The sequence below is a fragment of the Oncorhynchus clarkii genome, chromosome 21 (assembly GCF_045791955.1).
Source record: "Oncorhynchus clarkii lewisi isolate Uvic-CL-2024 chromosome 21, UVic_Ocla_1.0, whole genome shotgun sequence".
Classification (NCBI taxonomy): Eukaryota; Metazoa; Chordata; class Actinopteri; order Salmoniformes; family Salmonidae; genus Oncorhynchus; species Oncorhynchus clarkii.
In genome coordinates this window covers 50259978-50274470 of record NC_092167.1, presented here as the reverse complement: position 1 = coordinate 50274470, position 14493 = coordinate 50259978, and the positions used below count along the sequence as shown (strand labels likewise).

The window sequence follows — 14493 nt, the reverse complement described above, 5'->3', positions numbered from 1 at the left end:
TCTCATACCACAGGGTGTTGGCTACGTGGTGGATGAGTTCACGTCCGACGTCAATCCTGGTGACGCCAACCCATTCGATCTGGACCAGTTCAACATGGATGAGTTCGTCACCGTGGACGAGGTGGAAGGGGATGAGGCGGACAACGCCAACCCACCAGAATCATCATCTTCATCACCCAACCCACCAGAGCCATCATCTTCATCACCCAATACCCAAGATGGCACCTATGGAAGGTCGGAACGATCATCCAAACGCAAGAGGGGTACCCCTGATACCCCAATTTCTACTATGAAGTCAAGCCAGGAGAAAGAGAGACCCCTGTTCAAAAGCACTCCCACCCCATCCTCTTCTACCTCTACCCTCCCTGGACAGAAGACTCCACGACAAGTCGCAACAGCCAAAAAAACGCAGGCGGCAAAACCTCAACCCCCCGCCACCTCCGGACGCAAGACCAGGTCGTCAGCCGCAGCTGCTGTTGTTGCGACGGAAGCCGCAGAAACCCGAGAAACTGTCACTGACGATGACCCCACAGTCAGGATGGAAGCGGAGCCTCTTCCCGTGGAGCGTCTGTCTCAGCCAATGGGGGAAGCAGCCGCTGCTCAGTTGGTAGAGGAAGTAGTGGTCACAAAGGGAAGTGACATGGAGGGTATGTTACCGTCATCCGACCACAAGGTGTCAGTGTTGGGCACGGCATTGCCGGCGAACAAGGAGGCAGAAAGTGTTGGGTCAGAGATTGATATGGAGACTACAGCTGAAAAACCTCCAGAGGTAGACGGGAGCGAGGAGAAGGCCCAGGCTAAAAAAGGTGACTCGATTCTGGGTAGCAAGGCTCAGAATGAAGGCTGCACACTGGAGCTTGGCTTGACTGATCCGTCTTCCACAGCCAAGGAGCAAGACCTTCAAACAACCCTAGAACTACAAGGGCTTGAGACGGTGTCTGGTCACCAAGTGCCCCAATCACTTGTTGACAAAGCGCCCAAAGAAAATGTGGGTTTACAGATACTCAACAAAACCGTGGATGACACAAAACCCCAGAAAGCGAGTTACAAAAAGGGTAATGTTCAAAAGAAGGATGGCAAGAAGATACAGACCCCCCCAGTGGAGTCGGAGAGGGGTGAGGGAGGTACCCACAAAAAGACTAACCGTGTCACCTTGGATGAGGTGAGTGAGGAAGAGGAGAGTTACCCTGACGACGCTGCCGAAGAGGAAGAGCTGATGAAGAAGGAGAAACGACGAGACAGAGAATGGGAGGAGAAGAGGCGTACAAAGCGGGTGAGGAGCAGAGAGAAGGAGCAGGAATGGAAGAGGGGGAAGGGGAGGTTCAGTGTGGATACGGAATGGTTGGTGACTCTGGATGAGATTGGAGGAGATGGGGATGAGAGAGGAGAGGAGGGTGCGAGGGATCAGGAGAGCGGAATAAATGAGGCAGACCTTCAAGAATTGGTCACTCTGGATGAGATCGTTGGCGAGGAAGGAGGGGAGGGTCCTAGCCCGGAGCCACACCCATTCAGGCAGGAGGACGACTCAGAAGACTCCTTCAACACAGAGGTCAGGAAACATCTACTGCTTTCTTTTTGTCTGCTTGTATCTTGATTTCTCTCACGCATTTGTATTTATTATGGATCCCAATTAGCTGCTGCCTTCCTACGGTCCAGCAAGTTGTAACATTTTAAAAACATTACAATACCTTCATTACAGAATTCACAACACAGTGTGTGACCTCAGGCCCGTACTCCACTACCACATATCTACAACACATAATCCATGTTATCGTGTGTGTGTGTATGTCTGTGTTGCTTCACAGTCCCCACTGTTCCACAAGGTGTGTATTTATGTTTATTTTTTAAAGTCTGATTCTACTGTTTGCATCAGTTACCTGATGTGGAATAGAGTTCCATGTAGTCATGGCTCTATGTAGTACTGTGGAATAGAGTTCCATGTAGTCATGGCTCTATGTAGTACTGTGGAATAGAGTTCCATGTAGTCATGGCTCTATGTAGTACTGTGGAATAGAGTTCCATGTAGTCATGGCTCTATGTAGTACTGTGGAATAGAGTTCCATGTAGTCATGGCTCTATGTAGTACTGTGGAATAGAGTTCCATGTAGTCATGGCTCTATGTAGTACTGTGGAATAGAGTTCCATGTAGTCGTGGCTCTATGTAGTACTGTGGAATAGAGTTCCGTGTAGTCATGGCTCTATGTAGTACTGTGGAATAGAGTTCCATGTAGTCATGGCTCTATGTAGCACTGTGGAATAGAGTTCCATGTAGTCATGGCTCTATGTAGTACTGTGGAATAGAGTTCCATGTAGTCATGGCTCTATGTAGTACTGTGGAATAGAGTTCCATGTAGTCATGGCTCTATGTAGTACTGTGGAATAGAGTTCCATGTAGTCATGGCTCTATGTAGTACTGTGGAATAGAGTTCCATGTAGTCATGGCTCTATGTAGTACTGTGGAATAGAGTTCCATGTAGTCGTGGCTCTATGTAGTACTGTGGAATAGAGTTCCATGTAGTTGTGGCTCTATGTAGTACTGTGGAATAGAGTTCCATGTAGTTGTGGCTCTATGTAGTACTGTGGAATAGAGTTCCATGTAGTTGTGGCTCTCTGTAGTACTGTGGAATAGAGTTCCATGTAGTCGTGGCTCTATGTAGTACTGTGGAATAGAGTTCCACGTAGTCGTGGCTCTATGTAGTACTGTGGAATAGAGTTCCACTTAGTCATGGCTCTATGTAGTACTGTGGAATAGAGTTCCACTTAGTCATGGCTCTATGTAGTACTGTGGAATAGAGTTCCATGTAGTCGTGGCTCTATGTAGTACTGTGGAATAGAGTTCCATGTAGTCGTGGCTCTATGTAGAACTGTGGAATAGAGTTCCATGTAGTCGTGGCTCTATGTAGCACTGTGGAATAGAGTTCCATGTAGTCATGGCTCTATGTAGTACTGTGGAATAGAGTTCCATGTAGTCATGGCTCTATGTAGTACTGTGGAATAGAGTTCCATGTAGTCATGTCTCTATGTAGTACTGTGGAATAGAGTTCCATGTAGTCGTGGCTCTATGTAGTACTGTGGAATAGAGTTCCATGTAGTCGTGGCTCTATGTAGTACTGTGGAATAGAGTTCCATGTAGTCGTGGCTCTATGTAGTACTGTGGAATAGAGTTCCATGTAGTCTTGGCTCTATGTAGTACTGTGGAATAGAGTTCCATGTAGTCTTGGCTCTATGTAGTACTGTGGAATAGAGTTCCATGTAGTTGTGGCTCTATGTAGTACTGTGGAATAGAGTTCCATGTAGTCGTGGCTCTATGTAGCACTGTGGAATAGAGTTCCATGTAGTCGTGGCTCTATGTAGCACTGTGGAATAGAGTTCCATGTAGTCGTGGCTCTATGTAGCACTGTGGAATAGAGTTCCATGTAGTCGTGGCTCTATGTAGCACTGTGGAATAGAGTTCCATGTAGTCATGGCTCTATGTAGTACTGTGGAATAGAGTTCCATGTAGTCATGGCTCTATGTAGTACTGTGGAATAGAGTTCCATGTAGTCATGTCTCTATGTAGTACTGTGGAATAGAGTTTCATGTAGTCGTTGCTCTATGTAGTACTGTGGAATAGAGTTCCATGTAGTCGTGGCTCTATGTAGTACTGTGGAATAGAGTTCCATGTAGTCTTGGCTCTATGTAGTACTGTGGAATAGAGTTCCATGTAGTCTTGGCTCTATGTAGTACTGTGGAATAGAGGTCCATGTAGTCATGGCTCTATGTAGTACTGTGGAATAGAGTTCCATGTAGTGTAACGGTTTTGACTTGAGGTTATTTTTTTTATAGGGGTGCCAGGTAGGTTGTGCCTACCAGAGAAAACATTGGTCTCTCCTTTTAGTTTGGGAGGGAATGAGTCCCATCTGGTCCGTCAAGTCTACACCATACAAAGGACTTATGTAAACGTCAGAAGGGAAATCAACTTTTCATAAACCCTTAAAACATTGAAAGAACTTCAAAAACAACTATTCTTTTGCGTGGGTTGTATTAGCAACATCAATGGATTACACACACATAATAATATAACACAATGAGTTCTGGTTCCTCCAGAAATGTCCTGTACCTCGGGCCTAAAAAGAGTCCCGCCCGGTAAGGAGTTCAGTGAACTCAAGTGACTTGTCACGCAATGTTGGTCCGTTCATTCCGTGTAGCGTAAACCCAGTATTAAATCATACAATCAATATAACCATTTTACCACAGAACTTTAAAGCGTATCTGCTCTTACTAATTCCTCAACTACATCTAACTACATAAATCATCACCGTATACATCATATCAAAACAAATGAAATACCGTATACAAAAAAGGTGGTAGTCAGTCAGACAATCCAATCCGCCAACAGATCTCCAGCGGAGAAAGGCCACGAAGAATAGAGAGGAGTAGTCCACGGACGCAAAGAGTGGATCCGATCCTGGGTAAACTCTCAGGCTACAAAACACACGTTTAACAGCAACAAAACAACCGGAATAGAGAAGCTTCGGGAACACATCCTCAGTCACGTCTCCATCACAAAACGCCACTTTTGCGCAGCTGATGCTGGCTATTTAATTGGGAATTAAAGGGAAAGCACCCTATTGGAAGGAGAAGCACTGAGACGGCTCAAAATAATTCAGGGCCGTCACACACCCCCTCCCCTGGAAAAAGCCGACCATTGCCCTGGAAGGCACATCTTGGTCGGGGTAACCGAGAAAGGTCTCCTCATCACTTTCCTCTACAAAAATTCTCATGACTTTTTGGAGCTCACGCTCCTCAGCTGAGGGGTCACAGGCCTTAAGGTGTGAGACTTCTGGGTCTGGGAATCCGAGAAAAGTCTCCTCACTTTCCTCTTCAAAGATATCCAAGATCTTGCGGCGCTCAATCGCCTCCAATTCCTCAGCCGAGGGGTAACAGGCCTTAAGGCGTGAGACATGGACAACGCGCATATCTTCACCTGTGTCCTCTTTCACCACTCGGTAGTTCAAAGGGCCCATCTGCTCCACAATCCTATATGGTCCTTGCCATTTAGGAGCGAGCTTGGCAGAGAAGAATTGTTCAGCTTTCGAGTAAGGATGAGAGCGAAGCCACACCCGATCACGAAGCTGAAACTGCATGTCTCGTCTGTTCTTATCATAATTTCTCTTCTGCTTGAGTCGAGCCTGGGTCATGTTCTTTGAGACAAGAGCTCTCAAGTCATGGAGATGGACTACCTGGTCATAGCAAGCAGCGTCTGGAGTAATCTGCTGGGGCTGTAGCACCATATCCAAGGGTCCTCGGAGGGGACGACTTAGGTTCAGCTCTGCAGGTGTGACTCCAGTGGACTCTTGCACAGCAGAATTCAGGGCAAATCGAAACTCGTGAAGGTGCTTGTCCCAGTGTTTGTGCTGGATCCCTACATAGGAAGCAATCATTGTCTTCAAGGTTCGATTTACTCTCTCAGTGAGATTGGTCTGTGGGTGATAGGCCGTGGTCAACTTCTGTCTCAGGTTCCATCTTTGGCAGGTCTCCTCAAAGAGATCAGAGACAAATTGGGAACCTCGATCAGACAGGATGTAATCAGGCACTCCCCAGCGAGTCAGGATCTCTTTCGTAAGGATGTTAGAGACGGTCCTTGCTGTGGCCTGACGCAGGGAAAAGAGTTCCACCCACTTTGAATAATAATCAACAAACACAAGCATGTACACATTCTGATTGGAGCTTCTAGGAAATGGACCCATCAAATCCACTCCTAGCATTTCCCAAGGTCGGGTAACCACCGTTTGCTGCAACTTGCCAGCAGGCTTTCTACCTTCTGGTTTGTACATTTGACAAACCTGACAGTTTCGGATGTGTGACTTCACATCCATGCTCAGATGTGGCCAGTACAGTAACGCTTGCAACCGCTTGTAGGTTTTGAACCTGCCCAAATGACCAGCTAATGGGTCTTCATGGAAATGTTGAAGCAGTTGTAGGCGTAGAGTTTCAGGTATGTACAATTGGTAGAGGGTTCTGTGTGGTAGTTGTACAACACGGTAGACTTTGTCTTCCAGGATGGTCAGCTTTGTGGTAGGATTGACCATCTTTTCTCCATCTTCCAGGATAGTCTGGTACAAAGCCTGTACTTCTGGATCATCCTGTTGGGCTTTCCATATGGTCTCATCAGAGATGGGAAAGTCTGCTTTGGGCGAGTCTCGACTGCTTGACAGGACAGTAGCACATGTAAGATGAGGGCCACCGTTGCCACAAGCAGGAGCTCTGGATAAGGCATCTGGAACAGTGTTGTATTTTCCTTTCCTGTATTCTACTGCAAAGGTGAACTCTTGCAACCGTAGAGCCCATCTTATGAGTCTGGTGCTTGGTTTGTTGGTCTTGAACACCCACACAAGGGAGGAATGGTCAGTGACCACAGTGAAGTGTCTTCCCTCCAGGTAGTACCTCCACTTTTCCAAAGCCCAGACAACTGCAAGGCACTCTTGCTCGGTTGTGGAGTAGTTCCGTTCTGCTCCATTCAATGTCCGACTGGCGAACGCTAGCACTTCTTCAGTGCCAAGTCCAGTCTGTTGGACTAGGACAGCACCAAGTCCAACATCACTTGCATCAGTGTAAACAACAAAAGGGGAATCAAAGTTGGGATGACCTAAAATGGGAGGTGTGACGAGGTGTCGTTTCAGGGTTTCAAAGGATGTCTGGCACTCTGCCGTCCATAGGAATTTCACTCCTTTTCGCTTCAACGCGTTGAGGGGTTCTGCCACCTGGGAGAAGTTCGACACAAACCGATGGTACCATCCAGCCATCCCAAGGAACCGTTGAAGGGCCTTGAGTGTGGTTGGCACAGGAAAATCTTGTACCGCCTTGGTCTTTTCAGGATCCACATGAATGCCGTCGAAAGACACAATATGGCCAAGGAACTTCAGGGAAGTTTGGCAGAAGTTGCTCTTCTTCATATTCACGGTCAGACCAGCTTCTCTTAGCTTGTCCAACACTGCTTGAAGATCTTGAAAGTGTTGTTCTCTGTTCTGGGAGTAGATAATTATATCGTCCAGGTAGACGAAACAGATCTTCCCTTTGAGCTCACCTAACGCAATCTCCATCAGTCTTTGGAAAGTGGCAGGTGCATTCTTTAATCCAAAAGGCATCACCTTAAAGGAAAACAAGCCCTCAGCACAGACAAAAGCAGTCTTGTCCTTGCTTTCCTGGTCCATCTCAACTTGCCAATAACCACTATTGAGGTCAAGGGTAGTGAACACAACAGCGCCAGACAATGACTCCAGGATCTCGTGGATGGTAGGAAAAGGATAGGCATCAGTCTGGGAAACATTGTTGGTCTTCCTATAGTCCACACAAAATCTAAGACCACCAGTCTTTTTTGGGATGAGGACAACAGGAGCAGCCCAAGGAGAGGAGGAACGTTCTATTATATCTTGTGTTAACATATCATTAATGAGTCCCTTTTGGATGATTAGCTTCGCTGGGGACAAACGATATGGCTTTTGCTTGATCGGCATTTCCTGTGTAAGGAATATTTTGTGCTTCAGGAGCCCGGTGCGTCCTAGCCTTGAAGTACATACATCAGCATTATTCTGCAGCTGTTCCAACAGCCTTAACTCCTCTGGATGTTCCAGCTGAGCTCTTCTTACAGCCTGTAAAAGGAGATCGTCAGAAGGATTATCAAGGGTTAGTGGTAACGGAGCAACGGCAGAGAAGACTGCCACATTTGAACCCCAATCATGTAACTTCGTAGCTTCTGATTGGAAGAAATGCTTCTTGCTCGGATTGTATGGAAACCAGTAGCAATTGTGTGCGATATCAATCTGGACACCACTGAAGTACATGAAATCAATTCCCAACACGACAGGAAAAGCAAGGTTCTTGGTTTGTAGGATAACTGAAGGAATCATATAGGAGCGGTTACACAGGCGGAACTCTACCTCACTCCATCCAAGTGGTCGTTTAGCCTCACCATCAGCCAGATAGAGTGGACCTTCTGTCCACGGCTTCAAGTTGTATTGCGGACCTTTAACCTCCTTCCACAGTTTCTCATTGAGCAGTGTGTAGGATGACCCGGTGTCCAGGATGGCTCTTCCTGTCCATGGGCCTATGGACAGGGGTAACACCAGTTGGTGCGGTATGAACTGAAAGGAAGGAGATGTCGATGGGGGGGCGTAGGCAGTGACTCTTGGGATTTCAGCTCTGGTTAAAGCACCCAGAGAAGGATGGTCATTCCTGCGAAGAGAGTTAGGCGTGTTGGCCTGTTGTGATTTGTGGTTTCTGGAAGGGTTTTCTTGATACGGTCTGGGACATGTAGCTGAAGAATGTCCCTTTTGATTACATCTCCAACAGAACATGAGAGGGGTCTTGGCTGGAGACTCTAGCTGTTGTTGATGGTCTGTCTTGGGTAACTGTTTGGGTGTCTGTTTCTTTCTTTGGTCATATTGCTGTTGGCATTCTCTGTCCTTCTCAAACTGCTGTCCCAAGCGAACCAGTCCATCGACAGTGGTGACTCGTTCTCGGAGTTGACTGGCTAGTAGTGGGTTGATGTTCTTCAAAATCAATTTAATGACCTCTTCCTCCTCAATGCCAGGTTTCCACCTTCTGCACAGGGAGTGGTAACCGTATGCAAAGTCACGGATACCCTCTTTCTCGCTTTGCACTCGATTCCTGACTCTGTCTGCCAGCTCATCTGTGTAGTCCTCAGACAGAAATGCAGAGGAAAACTTGGCCTCAAAGTCAGCCCAGGAGGTAGTGGTGAGACGTGCCACATCCCACCAGTCTCGAGCTGTCCCATGCAACACATTCCTCAATGTGGCAAGGAGTTCTTCGTCAGCCAGGGGATTGAGGGCAAGAAAGTCACGACATCTTTCTAGGTACATTAGCGGATCAGGACTGTCATCTTTTTTCCCAAAGGTGGGAAATTGCAATTTAATGGGCATCGCCCCCACATGACGTCTACTCAATTCACCATGAACAAACGAGCTAGGAGGGATTGAGGAAGTAGAGGGGGAGGGCGTTATCGGACAATGAAAATGAACACCAGGATGCATGGTGGATTGCATCCTGCAAGGGGTGGCTGTAGCATGGCCTTGTCTTGGCTCTTCAGAGGTGCCAGCTTGGCCCTCAGTGGTCTGAACAGAAGTGGACACCAGAGAAACTCTGTGTAAGGAGTTGTGCCTAATGGAGGCCATGTCCACAGACACGTCATCCAACATTTTAACACAATTAGAGAGCTCTGTTTGCAAGTGGTCTACAGTGTTAACCATGGGAGAAAAAACTGAATTAACGTCCTTGAGGACCTCAGTGTGATGATGTTGCAGGCGCCATTGGAGAGTGGCAGTGAGTTGGTTTCGTTGGTAGTCAAACTGCCTGTCCATGGCACCAGTAATTTCCCGTCTTCCACTCTCACTGAGCTCTGTCAGTGTGTGGGTTAGAGTGCTCAGTGAGTTTCTGAATTCCATGGCACTCTGTTGTTGCTCTTCCCTCAGACATTTAAATTTATCGTGGATAAGAGTTTGGAGATGTTGTTGAGTCCGACGAATATCAAGGATGTCACCTTGAAGTTGTAAGACTCCCACCTCTGGAGATAAACCAGACAATGGAAGAAGGTTGGGTGTCAGAGGGAGGGCTAGCTCAGTACTTCCACACAGATCCATGTCAATAAGTGAGTAACTGGTTAGACCTCCTGTGGCCTGTGGTTCAGACCGAGCATTCAGATTCCCAGGGCTCTGGCCCAAATCAACTCCATTATCTCCATTCACATTATGATTTGTATTGTCAGCTTGATGGTCAGAATGGCCCTGTATATTCCCATTGGCAGGTATGACATGGATGAGCACATTATCTTGGGGTGAATCCATTGTTTTAATTCCACACAAAAGATTTGCTTTGGTTAGTTCTCAATGTTGTGCTGTCCCATCTGGGGTGCCATTTTTTATGTAACGGTTTTGACTTGAGGTTATTTTTTTTATAGGGGTGCCAGGTAGGTTGTGCCTACCAGAGAAAACATTGGTCTCTCCTTTTAGTTTGGGAGGGAATGAGTCCCATCTGGTCCGTCAAGTCTACACCATACAAAGGACTTATGTAAACGTCAGAAGGGAAATCAACTTTTCATAAACCCTTAAAACATTGAAAGAACTTCAAAAACAACTATTCTTTTGCGTGGGTTGTATTAGCAACATCAATGGATTACACACACATAATAATATAACACAATGAGTTCTGGTTCCTCCAGAAATGTCCTGTACCTCGGGCCTAAAAAGAGTCCCGCCCGGTAAGGAGTTCAGTGAACTCAAGTGACTTGTCACGCAATGTTGGTCCGTTCATTCCGTGTAGCGTAAACCCAGTATTAAATCATACAATCAATATAACCATTTTACCACAGAACTTTAAAGCGTATCTGCTCTTACTAATTCCTCAACTACATCTAACTACATAAATCATCACCGTATACATCATATCAAAACAAATGAAATACCGTATACAAAAAAGGTGGTAGTCAGTCGGTCAGTCAGACAATCCAATCCGCCAACAGATCTCCAGCGGAGAAAGGCCACGAAGAATAGAGAGGAGTAGTCCACGGACGCAAAGAGTGGATCCGATCCTGGGTAAACTCTCAGGCTACAAAACACACGTTTAACAGCAACAAAACAACCGGAATAGAGAAGCTTCGGGAACACATCCTCAGTCACGTCTCCATCACAAAACGCCACTTTTGCGCAGCTGATGCTGGCTATTTAATTGGGAATTAAAGGGAAAGCGCCCTATTGGAAGGAGAAGCACTGAGACGGCTCAAAATAATTCAGGGCCGTCACAGTAGTCATGGCTCTATGTAGTACTGTGGAATAGAGTTCCATGTAGTCGTGGCTCTATGTAGTACTGTGGAATAGAGTTCCATGTAGTCATGGCTCTATGTAGTACTGTGGAATAGAGTTCCATGTAGTCATGGCTCTATGTAGTACTGTGGAATAGAGTTCCATGTAGTCATGGCTCTATGTAGTACTGTGGAATAGAGTTCCATGTAGTCATGGCTCTATGTAGTACTGTGGAATAGAGTTCCATGTAGTCATGGCTCTATGTAGTACTGTGCACCTCCCGTAGTCTGATCTGGACTTGGGGACTGTGAAGAGACCTCTGGTGGCATGTCTGGTAGGGTATGCATGGGTGTCTGAGTGCTAGTCGTTTAAGCAGACAGCTCAGTGTTTTCAACATGTCAATATGTCTCACAAATACAACTAGTGATGAAATCTATCTCTTGCAATTTTCTTAAGTCCTTCTTTCTGGCACCTTACCACACGACTGACCAGTAGTCAAGGTGTGACAAAACTAGGGCCTGTAGGACCTGCCTTGTTGATAGTGTTGTTAAGAAGGTAGAACAGCGCTTTATTATGGACAGACTTCTCCCCATCTTAGCTACTGTTGTATCAATATGTTTTGACCATGACAGTTTACAATCCAGAGTTACTCCAAGCAGTTTAGTCACCTCAACTTGCTCACTTTCCACATGATTTATTACAAGATTTAGTTGAGGTTTAGGGTGTTTTGTTCCAAATATAATGCTTTTAGTTGTAGAAATATTTAGGGCTAACTTATTCCTTACCACCCACTCTGAAACTAACTGCAGTTCTTTGTTAAGTGTTGCAGTCATTTCAGTCGCTGTAGTAGCTGATGTGTATAATGTTGAGTCACCCGATTTCATAGACACTCCGGCTTTACTCAAAGCTAGTGGCATGCCATTAGTTAAAATTTAAAAAAGTAAGGGGCCTAAACAGCTGCCCTGGGGAATTCCTGATTCTACCTTTATTATGTTGGAGAAGCTTCCATTAAAGAACACCCTCTGTGTTCTGTTAGACAGGTAACTCTTTATCCACAATATAGCAGGGGGTGTAAAGCCATAACACATATGTTTTTCCAGCAGCAGACTATGATCAATAATGTCAAAAGCCACACTGAAGTCCAGCAAAACATCCCCCACAATCAGTTTATCATCAATGTCTCTCAGCCAATCATCAGTGATCTGTGTAAGTGCCGTGCTTGTTGAGCGTCCTTCCCTATAAGCGTGCTGAAAGTCTGTTGTCAGTTTGTTTACTGTAAAATAGCATTGTATCTGGTCAAACACAATGTTTTCCAGAAGTTTACTAAGGGTTTGTAACAGGCTGATTGGTCGGCTATTTGAGCCAGTAAAGGGGGCTTTACTATTCTTGGGTAGCGGAGTGACTTTAGCTTCCCTCCAGGCCTGAGGGCACACGCTCTCTAGTAGGTTTAAATAGAAGATGTGAAAAATAGGAGTGGCAATATCGTCTGCTATTATCCTCAGTAATTTTCCATCCAGGTCGTCTGACCCTGGTGGCTTGTCATTGTTAATGTCTATCAATCAAATGTATTTATAAAGCCCTTCGTACATCAGCTGATATCTCAAAGTGCTGTACAGAAACCCAGCCTAAAACCCCCAAACAGCAAGCAATGCAGATGTAGAAGCACGGTGGCTAGGAAAAACTCCCTAGAAAGGCAGGAACCTAGGAAGAAACCTAGAGAGGAACCAGGCTACCAGGCATTTATCTTTGTTTCATAGTGTAGTGTCTTCTTGTTTTCATTCAGTTTAGTCTCATGATTTGTCAACTTGCCAATCGGTTGTGCAGCCAGACTTATTTGCCATTCCCTTTGCCTCATCCCTCTCAACCAAACACTTTTTAAATTCCTCATCAATCCAGGGGGATTTAACCGTTTTTACAGTCATTTTCTTAATGGGTGTTTATTAGTAACTGGGGTAAGTAGTTTTGTCTATGTGTCCAGGTCAATGTCTGTTTGCTCCTCATTTACACACACCACAGACCAGCAAATATTATTTACATCAACAACATAGGAATCACTACAAGACGTATGACCTCTTCTACATTGTATTAGACAGGCACATTACATATTACATATTTTCAACTCTGTCCAATCAGACTATGGTGACCCTGGATGAGACTGGAAGTGATCATGAGATGGAGGAAGTGCAGCCCAAGAAGTCTCCAGAACCAGCCCAGACCCGGCACGCTGACAACACAGGTACAGGTGTCTGTTAGACCAGAGTGACTGTGTGTCTGTTAGATCAGAGTGACTGTGTGTCTGTTAGATCAGAGTGACTGTGTGTCTGTTAGATCAGAGTGACTGTGTGTCTGTTAGATCAGAGTGACCGTGTGTCTGTTAGACCAGAGTGACTGTGTGTCTGTTAGATCAGAGTGACTGTGTGTCTGTTAGATCAGAGTGACTGTGTGTCTGTTAGATCAGAGTGACTGTGTGTCTGTTAGATCAGAGAGACTGTGTCTGTTAGATCAGAGAGACTGTGTGTCTGTTAGATCAGAGAGACTGTGTGTCTGTTAGATCAGAGTGACTGTGTGTCTGTTAGAACAGAGTGACTGTGTGTGTCTGTGATGCGCTGGTTGACTCATAACCCGCAGTCCCTGTGGTGCGGACGGGTTTAGGGGGGGGGGGGGGGGGGGGGTTTAGGGGCATTCAATATTGTGTGGGTGAAGGGGGGTGGGTTTAGGGGCATTAAATAGTGTGTGTGGGGGGGGTTTAGGGGCATTAAATAGTGTGTGTGTGTGGCGGGGGGGTTTAGGGGCATTAAATAGTGTGTTGGTGAAGGGGGGGGTTTAGGGGCATTAAATAGTGTGTTGGTGAAGGGGGGGAGGTTTAGGGGCATTAAATAGTGTGTTGGTGAAGGGGGGGGTTTAGGGGCATCACATAGTGTGTTGGTGAAGAGGGGGGGGTTTAGGGGCATTAAATATTGTGTGGGTGAAGGGGGGGTTAAGGGGCATTAAATAGTGTGTTGGTAAAGGGGGGGTTTAGGGGCATTAAATAGTGTGTGGGTGAAGGGGGGGTTTAGGGGCATTAAATATTGTGTGGGTGAAGGGGGGTGGGTTTAGGGGCATTAAATAGTGTGTGTGGGGGGGGGGTTTAGGGGCATTAAATAGTGTGTGTGTGGGGGGGTTTAGGGGCATTAAATAGTGTGTTGGTGAAGGGGGGGGGTTTAGGGGCATTAAATAGTGTGTTGGTGAAGGGGGGGGTTTAGGGGCATCACATAGTGTGTTGGTGAAGAGGGGGGGGTTTAGGGGCATTAAAAACTGTGTGGTTGAAGGGGGGGTTTAGGGGCATTAAATATTGTGTGGGTGAAGGGGGGGTTTAGGGGCATTAAATAGTGTGTGGGTAAAGGGGGGGTTTAGGGGCATTAAATAGTATGTGGGTGAAGGGGGGGTTTAGGGGCATTAAATAGTGTGTGGGTGAAGGGGGGGGGGGTTTAGGGGCATTAAATAGTGTGTGGGGGAAGGGGGGTGGGGTTAGGGTCATTAAATAGTGTGTGGGGGAAGGGGGGTGGGGTTAGGGTCATTAAATAGTGTGTGGGGGTGGGGTTAGGGTCATTAAATGGTGTGTGGGGGTGGGGTTAGGGTCATTAAATAGTGTGTGGGGGTGGGGTTTAGGGTCATTAAATAGTGTGTGGGGGTGGGGTTAGGGTCATTAAATAGTGTG

General features: G+C 46.3%; 1 protein-coding gene across 3 annotated transcripts in view; it reads left to right on the top strand.

The window, feature by feature from the left end:
* The window catches only part of LOC139379121 (zinc finger protein 638-like), a 99866-nt gene that overhangs the window by 77097 nt on the left and 8276 nt on the right, over positions 1-14493 (top strand). For all 3 annotated transcript variants that reach the window (XM_071121954.1, XM_071121953.1, XM_071121955.1), the window contains exons 18-19: positions 14-1549; positions 12930-13032. In XM_071121954.1, coding sequence (XP_070978055.1) covers positions 14-1549; positions 12930-13032 — 1639 coding nt within the window. The remainder of the gene's footprint in view (positions 1-13; positions 1550-12929; positions 13033-14493) is intronic.